Source organism: Plectropomus leopardus, chromosome 6 (assembly GCF_008729295.1).
Source record: "Plectropomus leopardus isolate mb chromosome 6, YSFRI_Pleo_2.0, whole genome shotgun sequence".
Classification (NCBI taxonomy): domain Eukaryota; kingdom Metazoa; phylum Chordata; class Actinopteri; order Perciformes; family Serranidae; genus Plectropomus; species Plectropomus leopardus.
The window spans coordinates 8,096,303-8,112,501 of NC_056468.1; the positions used below are offsets into that span (position 1 = coordinate 8,096,303).

Below are 16,199 nucleotides of genomic sequence, written 5' to 3' on the forward strand. Positions count from 1 at the left end.
TTCATGTGCATGCTTCAAAAGTCAAATTGCTACAGGGGGGCAACAAATGCCGTTTCCACACTGCACGCCAAAAGAGAAGCCACGTGGTGAGCGGACTGCTATTTTCTCCTGAAAAACAAGGGCTTCAAATTCCTAACATGTTGTGGAGATTAGAGAGCAATTCTGTGGAATTCCGAGCCCCATATGGTGACAAGGTGCTCACATCTCCCCCTATTAGAGGTCCGTTTGCCTTGCCAGGAGATCCAGCACTTGTTCTGACGCCAAAATAAAGATTAAGCAACAGAGGGGAGCAAAGAGAAGGCAGGGAGTGTAGAGGAACATAATGCTCAGTTTGGTGTGAATGGTCCGAGAGCAGGCGCTGGACTGTAGAGTAGGTAAAGGAGGATGGAGAGGGGCAGAAGGAGGGGCCTGTCACATGGATCATGACTCATTTGAGGTATTAGACTGCTGCTGTTCCAGTTTCCCAAATCGCCTCTATAGACTTGTGGGACAGCACACAATGAGTCAGCCTTTGGACACTTTCAATGAAAAGATGGTGGCATTTCCGATTCAATCCAAGATGAATACAGGGAATGAGCAATAAGCTCCTATTATGCAAATCTCCAGGGTTTACTGGAAAAACCCCACCCTGACTGCAATCTGTGGAGGACCTCTTACCTGTGTGAGTGCTCAGTGATGTCAAAGAGGATTAGCAGCTATGATTGAGTGTTTACTCTGCTACCTAACTCAAGTATAGCTGCATTGGTAATACGGGTGTAAATAACAACTATCATCATGATACAATATTATACTGATTCTCTAGACAACTATACGATATTTGCGGATATCAAATATCGTCCTGAAATAATTTTAATGCAGTTAAATTCAAGGCCCTGAGATCAATATGAGAAAATGTTTCCCACAGAATTGCAATCTATTTGTGGTGGTTTTTAAATGTGTGTTGTTCCCCTCTCTAAATTCAGATGTTTAGGTCTGTGAACATAGCGCAGGTGGCACTCTACATGAGTTCTTTTTTTCCTCAGCAGTTTGTGAAGTTTAGGTCACGGGGCACATAATCGATCAGTCAATAAAGTCAAAGCTGACCAGATCAGTGATGAAGAGTTGCAGCTGCTGATGAGGCGTGCAAACTTTTAGACTCAGTGTAATCAACAGTTATGTTTCACTTCCTCTGCAGCTGGCCTTCTGCTGGTCCGTTTGTGGAGAGAGAACGCTCTGCGCTCTGACAGTGTGGTGCAATGAATGACCAAACAGTATATATATTCTAAAAGCACTCCTAATAACGGTTCAGCCCCAAAAACAAAAAATCAACACATGGAAGCAGAAGTTCTAACTGTAGCAGGCAGCCGTGAATAAATGAATGTGTGGGAATCCCTGTGGGATGATATCAGTAAATATCCTCATTGTATTTTTCTTGGTTGCTTGCCATTATCAGTCTGGCACAAGGCCGCGGGCACTGTTTGAATATTTAGGAAGGAAATGTACCTAGACATAAATGATGACACAGACGCGCCATGGGAATTTCAACATGAAGGTGTATCTTAAAGACGAAATGTATCGATGTTTCCCAGTTTGAATTAATGATACATCTCCAAAACAGCCCCCTACCCCTCATTAAGGCTTTTCTCAAGTAATATCAAAACAGATTCTCTGCACATCGAGCTTGAATTAGGTTGTCACAGTCTGAGAAATTAGTCTTTGTAACTGTCTTGAGTGCATGGCTGTCACATTTCATCACACCCGTTGTTTCACAAGACCATCCAGGCGACAAACACAAAAACAGCCCCAGCAGACATTAACATAAAACGTCATCTCTGCTGGATTCCAGTTTGACATCAGATGGCCTGAGAGAGGCATGAAAGAGATATCATACCTCTAGGCCACTGCCTCCTGAGTGGCGTCACCAAACCAAAGCAGTGTGTTGCATCATCAAGGCTGCTCTGTGTGTTCAAGCTGGGATATTAGAGAGAGAGAGGGAGAGAACGCAGTGCTGACTGATTGGGAGTCCAACAGCCCCATTAGCGAGGCACGTTCCAGAGGCATGCAACAATTACGGCAGCTCTGCCTGCCAGGGAGGACTGAAGGATCCACGAGCAGCCAAATGCTCATCATTCAAAGCAGCCGAGCTGAAACCAAGACATGTAACTTCAAGAGAGGAAAAATATCCATATCAACGAAAAAATCATATAGACTGGAGTGATTCTGCTGCACGTGTATAATTGCTTCATTATGAAACATGCTCACAGGCAACCCAAAAACAACATTCTAATTGCAATGAAAAGAACGCTGCATTTGAACAAATTGGACCTCCTATGACTCCAGTGAGAAGTAGAAGAGAACTAGTATCCAACTTTTGAATATGCATGGCAAGGACAGATGGATAACTTCCTGAATAAATCACTAAGGGAGCATTAATTCAGTATGCATGATGTACCCTATATCATTTTTTGGCTTGTCCGTGTTCACAGGGGACAGAAATGTGTCTAGTCATAGCGATGCTAATAGCAGATCTCTCCTGGCTATACGTTTTGGTTTTTTTTTCTCCTATGCTCCTCTGAGAGTGAGCAGGAGCTTCAGCACTACAGAGAGGCTGACCCACTTCAGAACCTCACTGCACAATACTGCAGTGCTGCCACTAGCAAAGTTCACCGCCAAATATGCATAGTACACAGGAATTCATACACAGAAGCATCTGTAGCATTCACTCAGCATCCACAATGCGCACAAACACAGAAGCACGCAGCCTCTGTATAGTAAACACACCAAAGAAACCTAGTTCTAAACTCCATCTTGCAGGCGTCAGCTCGTCCCTGGAGAGGTTCTCTGCAGTGAAAAGGCAGAGAAAGTCTTCCTCTGCAGCACCTGCTCGACTGCACACCTCTGCACCCTTCAAACCAAAGAACAGGGCAAGCTGATCAGCTGCCATAAACTGGTACAGCCAAGGAATCTAAACACTGCGGAAGAGAGTATTCAAAGTCATGAGGACTTCTCAAAGTGCACAGTTGTGGTAGCGGAGAGGCAGGAGCGCTCGGCCGAGAGGAAAAGTTAATTAGGTTTGTTGGTGTATGTTGGATGGAGAAGACAGGAGGCTTGTTTGCAGCAGAGACGGGAGTACAGCGCATCAGCAGCAGCTTGTGGCTCCGGGGCTCCAGGGTCGGAGGGCTGGGGACATCATGCCAGTCCTGCTGCCTGCGAGCGTCAGATTGCAGAGCGTGGATGGAGGCCTGTAATTTAAGATCGGTCTCTGTGCACGTGCCCGCTGTGATTTTCACACCACAATGTGGCAGGGGACACAATAGCTTTTCCCTTTGAAGGCCGTCCCGCAGATTTAGTATCCAACTCTCAGCCCCTGCTGCGATGACCATATTTCAGAGAGACTGGTTGGAATAATTCTGGACTCTTTGGAGAATGCAGGCAATTTGTCACCGCTAATACAGCAGAACATGAACACATTTGCATATTCATCATTTGTAAAACTGTAACACTACAAAAATTACAGCAGTAATGAATTATTTAAGGCTGAAACTCACAATGTTTTTTAATCAATATATCAGGATTAAACCAGTGGGGAACCACCAAAACTGGCACATGCTTGGGTACATTACTCATACTCTGGCACTGAGTAATGTAGTAATGAACATTCTTAGGTCATACCTGGTTGGTTGTCAATACTAATGCTGTTTATCCAATCACTGATGAAAATAATATTCACAATTATGTTGTTGGTAGAGTTGTACTATGTTGATGTACTATGAGATGCTAGAGAGCTATTTGATCAATGACCGCAAAACTGACAGCCAATCAAAATCCATTCATATTTACGGGTTATCACAGCTTGATCGCACAGCACACGTTTGGCATCGCTGTTTATAGAATGCTATTGTTTATCACATCATTAAAGTTATCATTCTTGGTGTGGACGACCCTTAAGAGTCAGTCCATTCTTTCTTAAAAGGTCTGTTTTCACTATCTACTTTTCCCTTTTGAGAGCACACCATGTAATACTACTTTTCTCTGACTTATTTACTTATCAAATGGTTCCCGTCGCTCTCCTCTGTGTGCAATCATCTCACTCAATGACTCAAGTCACAAACAGAATCCACAGATTTCAATGGCTTAGTATCATCATGTCATTTACAACACTTTCAATTGGTTTGCGAGTGCCCTCGGCAGTTAAACCAGTGCCGTAAAGGCTAAAAGTGCTGCACTAGTTAAAAAAGAAACATTTCGTCAAAATGTCATTTTTTTGCTGGTGTGTCACGTTTGACATCACGGATGAGCCAGAAAACAGGTTAGTAAACCACAGAAAGGAGTATGGAGGCCAGGAAAAATATTACGGTGGTAACTTCTTTTTATATCTTTTACTCATTCAGTCTCTCTTTCAACCCGGGGCCTTTGTGTGTTGACACCTGACTACTGAAAAAGGGTGTGGGCAATTTGTAGAGTGTACAGGACCTATGCACACCAGGGTGTGTGCTTACACACATGCGTGTCAGGATACACTTCTGTCCTATTTGCTCGCATCTGCGTGCCTCAACACTCCAGAAAAGAGCAGCCATTTTATCACAGTTACTCCCAAAATTGGCACATTCCCACTGCCATACTTTGGCCATTTTATCTGTCTGTATGCCGTGTCCAGTGTGTCAAATAATGCAGTGCTTTATGACACTGCTGGTGTGTTTTGCACTCAGGAGCACAGGACTGATGTAAATTTTAATTTCTCCCATAACATTTTTCCCTGACGGTAGAAAGTACCATCTGAGTTCATTTCGGCAGGTAATTATAGAGAGTAGTAAAGCACTCAGTGCACTTCACTTCCATCACCATTAGCAGTATAAGACCATAACAAGGCCTTGTTAAAGTCACAATATGAGCAGCGTGAGAACGTGACGGATCAAGGAGAGGGTGCACTCAGTCTGGTCTCCAGTGACTTCTGGCTCACCGGTAAGTGACGCTCCACCACTGCACAAGGAGGGCATTGATACATGTTCCATTGGCCAGTTACAGACACCAGCAGCCTTAATTAGCACCCGTGTTCCAGGGACACTATGCTGGAAGGACTTCGGATAAGTGACACAGGAAAAACAGTGGAGGTTGGTTATGGCTTGGAGCTGACTGAGGAATGAGTGCTCCCATCTGAACATTCGAGTCTGGAATGTGCTGCTCCATGACCCCAAAAACACTCCCTGTGTTCCCTTGTGGCCTGAACAACAGAGGCTGCAGCTGGCCACTCCTTCACAGGAACTAACTCACCCCCCTCGCACACACTCAGAGCCGGATTCAAGAGAGACAGAGCACAAAACAAGCGAAGAGTGGGTTTTATTGGATTAAGCCTCTCTTAACTGTCCTCGAATATGATGGAAAGAATTCGGGAACTCAAGGAGGTCTGTGTCAACAGGCCTTGTTTGCTTAACTTTGAGAACTTCGTGGGGTTTAGTGCACGCTTTTCCACACGTCCTAAATCTGAGTAGGTAAAAAAAGAAAAAAAAAAACACGCCTTAGTACAGCTGCTGACCAACCGGGGCGTTAAATTGAGACCCTCTTTGAATCTCTAAGGATCCAGGAAAGCAGCTTGGTAACCAACAGCAACTTGAAACAGCCATAGGGTAATAAATACCCTTGTGAGTCTTAATGGTGATGGCAGCCAAAGGTCTGGTTAGGAAAATAACGCAGCCCTGGGTATGTTTTCGAGACGATGTACTTGCAGTATCAGTCCTCAGAGCTGTATTTTTTCTTCCACAAAGTCCACAAGCACAGATAAAACCACCAACGCCGGCGCACGTACAGAGGTTGGAGCTATTTATGACACTGTCTGCCTTTCTGAGTCTTGTAAAAGCAAAGTAATGATAGAAAAATGGGGTGTTCTAGTGGCTCAGTAGCTAATGTGCCTGCGTCATGAGGTCATGGCTGTCCTCGCTCTCAGACACTGACACTCTCCCAGTATATCATTATCTTATAAAGTAAACATGTCAGTTAAGCTGCTACATCTAGAATATTAAATTAATGCATCATTTAAAATTATTCTGACAGAGGAGTATAAAAGCTCCATAAAAATGGGACTACTATTAAGTAAATGTTGTTTTGCTTTCCTTCTTTGTGTCCCCCTGGGATGATTTTGCCTAATCATGCAGGATTGAGTTGCATCTTAAAAGGTTACTCATGTTGTGTTTAATGTCTACCGTGGCTCTACTGGCCCGAGAATGAATCCCCACACAACCTTTCTCTCAACTTTCAGCTGCCCCCTCCTCAGAGAAAGAACACACAACGACGATGTCCTGTTACAAACTAAAAGCTTGCTTGGCTAGAGCAACAGGATACTGGCAGCTCTAAAAGCCTGCACCGCAGGGCCAGGATTGTACACTCTCCAGCCCAGCGCAGAGTGTTAAGTACAGCACCTTGCGTGGATGGCTGGCACCTGTCCCTCCATATCCGCAGACCTGGTTGGCACAGATCAACACTGCACCACGCTCCACTTCACAGCCTATTACACATTCCAAACAAATTAAATATGAGGGGGTGTGATGGGGCGAGATGGTATTTTCGTGGAGCCCCGGCAGCCAGCGAAGGCCACGCATGCGGTAGAGGTTCATTAGACAGCTCAATAGAGCCTTGTGGAATGTGCGAGGAGGCGCATCACTCCATTGTTCACCAGTGGCTCCTCTGGGAATAGACCGAGCACATATCAAGAGAAGATGAGGAGATGAGTAACAATGCTGTGCCATCACATGTAATGGCATATGACAGGCAGCCCAGTGTCTGGATGCCTCTATTGTAGAAACCATTGAACTGTACAAACTGTTGTCTGCGTGGAGAATTGGCAGCATTGAGAATGCCAGGAACTCGTTTATCTTTCCCATTTTAGGAGATTCTTTGCCTGGTTCGGCTGAACTCTTGCCACTGGTTAGCATAATGTTTGTGTGCAGGCGGTGTTGGGGCCGGAGCTGTGGCTGCTATACAGCAGAGGCTGTGTGTAGCAGGGGGCCGTTGTGGCCCCAAGGCCGGTCAGCTTACAGTGGTTTGGACTTTCCCTCTCACTTTTCCCTCCTCTATCATTCTCTTTTATTTTTCTCCCTGGATCTGAGCCATCAGCAGTAACGGTCACTATTGTGTGTTGCGAGGTTCGGAGCGGCATTCTAATGAAATTCCGGACCTCATCAGTGCACTTCAACCGCCAGCAGGTCACTAACAGCCAGTCCTCGCTTCAAACTCCCTACATGCTTTGTGACTGAGCTCTGACTAAGCAAAACACGGGGCTACAACGGTTACACACATACTGGCTTTTCAGATGAAATGGGAGATTATGTGCCTTTCCATGAAATAAGTCAAAGGACAGTCAATAGAACTGTGGTGAATTGCAAATTTTGAGTTTCTTGGCTATTTCACAGCAAATGCTAAAGAATGTAATCATATGTGATCAAATAACCAAAACTCTGATTGTGGCGAATTTAGACATCATATTTACCAATATATATAGTGCACAGTTTGATATATCTCTTGTTTGTGACAGAATTAATGTGCTGGACAAATAAAATTCTAAAAGTTGAAGTTAGTGAAACATATCTGTAGCTTGTAGCTTCCATCTAAAAAATATCTGTTATTGCTTTCAGTGACTGTGATGACTCCTTACAGCAGTTGCACTAAATAAATCGTAGACGCCTCATGCAAGCTCCTCGCACTGCCACATGTCAGCATAATCTGAATGGTCAGCCGGCACTGATAGAGCCCTGCTAAAGAGCTGTCAGAGGGAATCATTAATCCCAAAAGGCAGCATGAGACAGATGGTGCGATGATGGAGGATCGATGCTCTCCCCGGCATCCCGACTGCTTCTAGCGGCCGGCCCGGAGGCAGGAAGTGGGCTAATCCGTCAAAAGAAAGTTCCAGACTAAACATGCGAGTGGAGCCTGGGCCATCTCCTGCTCCCCCAGCCCCCACAGCTGCGCTGCATGTACTGCCCCTGTACAATCTGGATGGTACTGGAGGGGTTAAAATAGAAAGGAAGAAGAGAGAAAGGGAGAAGTAGGGAAGCGTTTGTTCATGCGTTTCTGGTTGAGGGAAGCTTTATGAGGACTTTGACCTTCCCCCCTCAGGGCCTCTTTAGGAGGTCCCCAGCTGCAGGACGGAGGGGGTGGAGCCTATGTGAACTATACATAACAGTTCAAGAAGCCCCAGTTCTTTTGAAAAGGCCCCAAAACCAGACCCCTCTCTGACTGAGGGTCTTGGTGGCAGCAGTGTTCCCAGCATGAAGCTGAGAAAACTTTCTCTGTACGGTCCTGTGGTCTCTTTGTGGTCCATGTTCCATTCCAGTTCAATGGCACATACCATACATATTAATCCATTAATCATATGGGATATCTTGAGGACTGTTTATGCTCCTTTAGTCCCTCTAATGCACTTAGACACAGGGTCTGACATAACAACACCAGATGCGGGTAGATTTTCCGTTTGGCGAGTAAATCTCGGAAGGCTATCTGCCACACTGGCAGGTCAATGTTTGTACCAAAATAGTCATGTAATAAAAAACTATGCTGAGCGTCTCTACCGCCTTTAGGTGTCATTTAGGGGTGCACAGCTCTGCCGCTCCTAAGTTGCTCTCTTTCTCTCTCTCTCTCTCTCTCTCTCTCACACACACACACACACACACAGTTGTACACCTGTGCCGGTGTGACGAAACCCGACCGTTTTGAGCCCTGCTAGTTTTGCAGCACTCCATAGTTTGAACCAAGATTGCAAACTCTTTTTTGCCTCCTACATTGTCAGCGGCAGTAGCATTAGTTCCACTTTTTCCATTCTTACATTTCACAGTAAAAGTTCTACACATATACACTGCATTACTGCTGACCAGAGTGAACTTTCTGACATGCTGAGGCTGTGGTGTTGAGTTGTTCAATATATTTCAACAATTTCACTTTCAATTTTAAGTATTTAAGTTTTTATTCAACATAATACACTTCTAACTCAAATAACTGTAATGGAAAATGTGCATGTGAAATAAAAAAAGGCAATTTATCATTTTGGCTGGTAAAAAAACATGCTTGGCTGGTGTTTTTTTTCATATGCCAGTCACCTTAGCCAATGAGTCAAAAAGTTAATTTCAGACAGTGCTTGGACAGTTGTTTTGTTCCCCTATGGTGAACTAAATCTTTACTATAAATATTATACTGAGGCCTGGGCCAGACTGCTTACTTCAACCTGTGTGTGACGTCTTACTCGCCGAAATGTAGTGAAAGGTATTATGTTGCTGGCAGGATGTCAATACGACTATCAACAGATCATTTTCACTGTCTATTTTTGCTGCCAACTCTGTGCGTCACACTGAAAAAATAGAGAAGAATCTAGAATCTCTAGATGAAGCCCCAAACCTGTTAACGTGAGCACCGAACAAACAGAACAAAAGCGCCATTACGCACTGCTCAGGCAGGCAGGGTGGCCAAGGCGTGAGATAATTACGGCCCAGTCTGGTCGTCACTTTGGGTCAAATTCAGCCACAGCACCTCAATTCATCAAAACTCACTTTACCAGCTGTTCTTCTACGGTAAAGATGCAAAGAAAATTAGACTGTGCATCCTGTGGTGTCATCAATCACGGGCTTAAGGATCACCGGGTGCCTTATTTGTCCATGGTGCTGTCCAGAGAACAGTCACATCTGCAGCTTTAACCACAGTCCCTGCAGGAAAGCCAATTACAGTAATGACACACACAAACACAAGAGAATACACAGGAAAATTTGCACATGCATGCACACAACAAACACACCCACACTGCGCAGGCCAACGTGACAGCGCATTTGGTCATGAAGAAGAAGAGTTTTTCTTCCTCCGTGACCCTCAGTCCGCTGTTGTATAAAACTGCTTTTAATCTAGTGAAGAACTCTCCTTTCACCATCATTAGCGCTACAAGCATCTTTTGACAGCATCAAGGATAATCAAACCTGTCTGATCATGGTTTCATCCTCACTGAAGAGTGTTTATGTCTCGTAAATTAGAGCACCATGTTGTGTAACAACCAAAGTGTTGCCATTATGTAATCACACCATTATTAGGGTATGAGATTATCATGTAAATATTGTCACTACAACAATTATAGCCCCAATGTGGCCACAAGCACAACTTTATTTAAAGTGTAACGAGTTCTACTTGTCCGGCTTTCCGGTCAGAATGTGTGACTGAGCCTCCTCTGCTTTCTCCGAGGCGAGTGGCTTTCTTATCTGCCCAATCGAAAACATGGATCTTGTTGCTGGCTTCCAGCAGCACAGATAGAGAGGTGTTTATTGGACACAGCCAGGGAAACCATGAATCCCACTCCCTTATAAACAGGGCTACCCAGTACGTAGCCTGCAGACAAACACTGAGTAAATAAGCCAGGGATCCAATTGATGCTCCTCTGTAGCCTCCAGTGTGTGTGTGTGTGCGTGCGTGTGTGTGAGGGTGTCTGTTTGTGCATTTGCGTGTTCAAGACAGAGTGGGCCGACACTGTATCTACACCTCACCTCTGGAGGATTTGGCAGCAAAAAAAGCACAAAAAAACAAGGGACTGGAAGTTCATTGTACCGAATGTAAACCAGGGAAATTCAAGAATGTGCATGAAGTATATGCATGCACACAGGACTCATACAGTATGCAACCTGCACACATTTTTTGAGCAGGGGCACACTGTAGAGCTGAATAGGTAGAAAAACAACTAACGGCTCGAGCAAGATAATAAGCTGCCATCTCATTAATGCGCCGCTTCTTCTCCCCAAACATAGCAGTATGAAAGCATCCGTCTGCAGCATCCCTCGCCCCCTCCCTCCAGCTTTCCAATTTACTGCCACTCACCTTTTTTTAATTCCATCAGCATGATGATGAAAGCTGAGAGAGCATTATGGTCCTCGCCAGTGGTCAGACAGTGAGTGAGCGAGCGCATGGGGCCTGCATCGGTCACACTGTCAGCCAGCCAAATGGGTTAGGACAGAGAGAGGGGAAGCCAAGGCAGAATGGCGGGGTAGGGAGGGATATCTGTAGTGCCAAGGGTTGAGTGGCACAGACCCCTAATGCTCCACAGAACATGACCACAGAGTCAACCACAAAAACCTGAGGGTGTTCATATGATACAGAGCGAGCCCTTACAGTGTGCTATGTATAGTTAAGTGTAATGCTCACTGGGGTCAAATATTTCACATATTTCTTCATGTTTGTTTTCAGCCACTTGGTGGACCAGATGTCTGGTTTAGTGTTGCATCAGGAGATTACAGACAAAGTAAATCACACCGTCTCTCAAAAAAATAACCATAACAATGGTAGAGCTGCCACAATTGATCAATTAGTTGTCGTCAACTATTAAATGAATTTCCAACTAATTTGATTGATTAATCGGATGGATTGATTATTCAAAAAAAATAAAGTTCTCTCTGCTTTTTCAACCTGAATATTGTAATATTTGTTTCTTTACTCCACTATGATAGTAAACTCATTATCTTTGGGTTATGGACAAAATAAGACATTTAAGGACATCACTTTGGGATTTGGGAAACACTGATTCACATTTTTCACCATTTTATAAACAAAACTAATCGATTAACTGAGAAAATAATCAACAGCTTACTCGAGAATGAAAATATTCATTAGTTGAGATCCTAAACAATTATGGCATGATTTTTAGAATAGTACTCTTTATGAGAACCACAACATGCAATATGAAATAGGAGTGCAATAATAATTTTGGCTACCAATTAAATTGTGATTAAAAAAAAAATACTAATAACTGGTTTAGGCCTAAAACGAGGGTTGAATTAAAACACAATATGTTATTTCCAAAGTATAAATTCCAAAAATATTCACTGGTTCATGCTTCTCAAATATAAATATTAGCTATTTTCTTCACCCTCCATGATTGTCACCTTTATATCTTTGGGTCGTGAGACATCTGGTGAACAAGGATTTTAATTTGTCAATTAGGATCCACGACAATTGTGAGGAACATTTTTTTTCCCCTATTTTATGACATTTCATGAACAAATTAATGAATGGAGTAATCAAGAAAATAATTTCTGGATTAGTTGATAATGAAAATAATTAGTTGAAATCCAAAATTGGTTCATTGTTAGTTTATAATAAAAAAGAAAAGAAAAAAGAAAAAAGTTTTCCAATATAAAAAACAGAGAGATGCAGGAAATCCTTACATTCGGCAAAAAAGGTATTTTTTATTATTATCATTTTTTCTGCCATTATAGGAAGCAATACAGTAAATCAGTAAGCTTTTTTGCCATAATACATCTGTTTGGTTCTTCAAGCCAGTTAAACAAGGAGGTATGCAAACTATTTGACTGAGCTCTTATATGGTGACCTATGGAGTTACATACATGTAGGGTGCCGATGAGGGTGCAATGTGGATGGCGGTGTGGCAGTTATCATGTAGAGGAACATATATGGTCTCAGCTGCTCACATGTAAATACAGTTCAGGTTACTTAAAACCAAAAACAGGCACCCAGTGAATGAAGAAGGTGGGCAGGACAGGCGGCTCTTGGGGGTAGATGGCGGGTGGAGTGGCAGATACTGTGACATGTCGAGCCGTGTTGGGTCATGGGTCATGCAATAAGAACAGCCATGGGAATGGTATGGGAAACATGGGGAGTATGGCCAGGCTGTGTGGTGGGAAGGCCATCTGGTATCACCAGTCATCAGCCACCTTCCACCATATGATCGTGCCTCTTCCAACACCCTCTCACCTTCAAAACACAACAGTACTCATCACCCCCCCCCCCCCCCCACCCACACACACACACTTCTCCCATCATGCACCCAACCCCCCAGTAAATGCCCTTTGCATTGATGCTTTCTCCACAGCTATTGACCGTTCATATGTTTCCGGTCATTGGCATTATTCTTGCATGACCTCCACTCCCCAAACAATGCCCCTCCTCATGCTCTACATGTCTTCAAATATTGATCTGCACAGCATCTTCTGCAGTCACAAAAGGGGAGCCTGAGGAAAGGAACGGAAAAGAATATGCAAGGACGGTCGAGCTGACATACAAAAACACCCCCGCAGAAAAAAGAAAGATGGAGAGAAGTTTGACAGATTTTTTTAAATTTTAGTAAGAAATCAAACAGCCTCAGAAAGGGGGGGGGGGCTCAGAATCTGCAGCCCTGCTAGCTGTCAGGAATCTGGCAGTAACCCGCAGTCTGAAGACAAGACCTCCTTTAGTCTTTGGCTGAATAACTGATGAATTATTCTGTTATTCAGATGGGTCCTTCTAGCTCACAGAGGAAAAGTAAAGTCGGTTTTCTGATAGACCTTGGCAAGATGATGACTATTGGATTATTCATAATGTTTTCCTTTCTCCTTCACGACAAATCTGTTCTTCTATTTTTCATGAGCAAGAGATGCTTCGGCCACTGCAGCTAAATTCGGAGAATTTGGGCGCTACCCTGCTGGTGTAAAGTTCTAAAATAAAGGGCAGTTTATATATAACTCAGACATGGTCTGGTGCAGGCTCCCCCACTAATTGAGGGCTATGCAGTAATCTTCAGTGGGCTAAAACTCATTTACCGTAAGCTCTGCTGCAGCATTAAGATGAGGTCAAGGCAGATCGGCATCTCTCTCGTCTCCCTTCGCTATCTAAATTCTAGTGAATTTAAGCTACTGGACGTCCTCTGGGACATATAGAGTACACTATGGAGAATCTCTGCTAAACGTGGCAGCTACCAGGGGCTCCAGTAATCTGAAAGGCCCAACAAAACTAGCAAAAACAAGAAAGATGGCAACAAAATTGACATCACAGACACTAACATTGATCCTTATTTGGCTCAAGTGTGACTTGGACACACGTTAACCCCCCCTTTCCCCTACAGCACTGCCCAAGCAGGTGCTCCCTCACTGAGGAATGTCCAGCTGAGTTGAAAAGGCCGGCTTACCATGCGAACTATCTCTGTCTAAAGGGGGTCACAGGCGTGGGGAGGCATCCTGCACCTCCCCGACCAATTCTGGGATGCATCTGGGGAGGCCAAACTCTCAGGTTGTTGACATACATTTCATTCTATTCACATAATCCAAGCAAGGATTTCAACAAGCAGCATCTGTCCTGCTTTTGATCCATCAGCTCACACTTCATGGACAGCCTGCAAACTTATCGAAACCAAGGGATGGAAAGAGCTGAGGGTGTGTGGGGGAGAAAAACAGCTTCTCTTTTTGGCTCCAGTTATCTGGTGGCACTCATCCACAGGGGCAACTGTTAACGTATTATTATCAGAGCAACGTGGAGAGCTGACAGAATGTTTTTGTCTGCCAGACAGGGGTTTGGTAACTCCACCCCTCTCAGCCCGGTGGAGGAGAGCGCCGCTGATGAGAAGTTGACCTTATTCAATCAGTTTTTTTTCTGCCACTTTCTTTCTTTTTGGATGTCTGTCTTCCTTTTTTTTGATGCATCTGAGCACTGCCAAGCTCGGCGGGGAAAAGAGCGTTGTGATGGTGTAGGCTGCCTGTGGATGCGCTTCAAACACAGGGAACACTTCCAATAATGTATGCACATTATGCCCTAGTACGCACACACCCACACAGACACAGTAACACACTCGCAAGAGCTAACAAAAGCACATTCCTGCGGTATCTGTGCAAGTGGAAGACAAAAGAGTTTAATGCCATGTCTCTCACACATTTGGTACTACAGCCTGCAGGCAATAAATCCTGGCCTGGGCTCATTCACAGCCTCGCAGGCGATGACCAGGGACAAACTTTCAATACTTCACCGCTTGTCCCATGATCACACCACTCATTCTATAGGTGGTACTGACATGTCTGAGCCCATGAATGTGTCAAGAAACTCATAAGTCACAATGCTGCTTTACAGTCCTGCAAGACCACCCCCAACACACACACATGCTGTACACACACACACATACACACACACACACACACACAGACGGCCACCACTAAACATATCTCATGGTCATGACTATTTACAGCATCAAATGGTCACTTAGTGGTGGAAGTACTCTGTCCTCCTCACTGTATCTGATGTCATGCAGCAGCACATATACATGCATATTTCATTCATCCATACGTGCACACACAGTACACACGCGCGCGCGCACTATGCTCCTGAAGGACATCGAGAAATCTGAGAATCTCTGCTCTCATGTATAAACAAGGGTGAAAAAAAGCTACGTAAACGACTTAAAGAGTGATGATACTGGGTAAAAATGATAGGTATGCAACAATACCCAAACAATAAGGAATCAGTTAGGAGGAGAAGAAAGACAAGAAGAGTCAGAGAGGCTAAAGACACGATGAGAGCAGACCCGGCAGACACAGCAACACTAACCTGTTTCACTTCAGCAGGCATGGTCCTGAATCCCCCCCTTCGCTCCCGACAAAATAAAAACCTCCCGGGGAAATGTGTGACAACTATTTCCTGGTCTCGGAAAAACTTCTCCTTTCCCTCCTCTCCTCCTCTCGGCTCCTCGCGCTTTCCTTGTCTATTTACGTTGAGTTTTCCCTCTGTGAGCGCAGAGGCAGCAGCTCAGACGCAGGCAGCCATCCTCTGCTCAGCTGTGTCGAGCTCGTGACAGTCAGCGCGAGGAATATAGGAAGTGTGGCCTTGTGCCTTTCAAAATAAAAGCGCGAATTTAGGCATACCCGTGAAAGGAAGCTTTACTGCTTTTTACAGCTGCATATCTTCTGGCTACTACTACAAAACAATGAAACACCCAGAATTTTTTCGAGGGTTGTAGGTTGAGATTTGGCTTGGGTGGTATGTAATATTTTATATCTTCATACCTTTCTGGTATATGGTATATGGTAGTGACAGTGTAGCCTACGTGTGCGGCAGTAAATAGAAAAATAGAGACCCATAAAATGTTAAGAAAGGTAACATTTTCCCACCAGTTTTCCTAATTAAACAGATATGCAAGTGTACACCTTTTGAATTTAACTTTCTCTTAGTCAGGGAAGACAATTAAGCAGGGACCTGTCCAGAGAGTGGCCTGAGGTGGCAAGGCCCACCCCTAAAATCTAATTGGCTATCCCAGGTGGCACCCTGTAATGACTGCCTACCTGCAAGTTTGACAAATTTAATACATTTTTGTTTATAGGTGCAATTCAGTCTCAACCTGAGATGCAGTAATGGGCCACCACAGTGTCTAACCTGCCAAAATACCATAGAAGAGAAAGAAGATCTGTTTTGATTTGGAGCGGAGCCGCAAAGCAGAGCTTTATTTTACATTT

General features: G+C 44.3%; 1 protein-coding gene across 6 annotated transcripts in view; it reads right to left on the bottom strand.

The window, feature by feature from the left end:
• Positions 1 to 15,515, bottom strand: part of arvcfb (ARVCF delta catenin family member b) — a 128,175-nt gene extending 112,660 nt beyond the window's left edge. For all 6 annotated transcript variants that reach the window (XM_042487462.1, XM_042487461.1, XM_042487459.1 and 3 more), the window contains exon 1: positions 15,298 to 15,515. In XM_042487462.1, the coding sequence (XP_042343396.1) occupies positions 15,298 to 15,318 (21 nt within the window). In that variant the 5' untranslated portion in view covers positions 15,319 to 15,515. The remainder of the gene's footprint in view (positions 1 to 15,297) is intronic.
• Between the last annotated feature and the right edge of the window lie 684 nt (positions 15,516 to 16,199).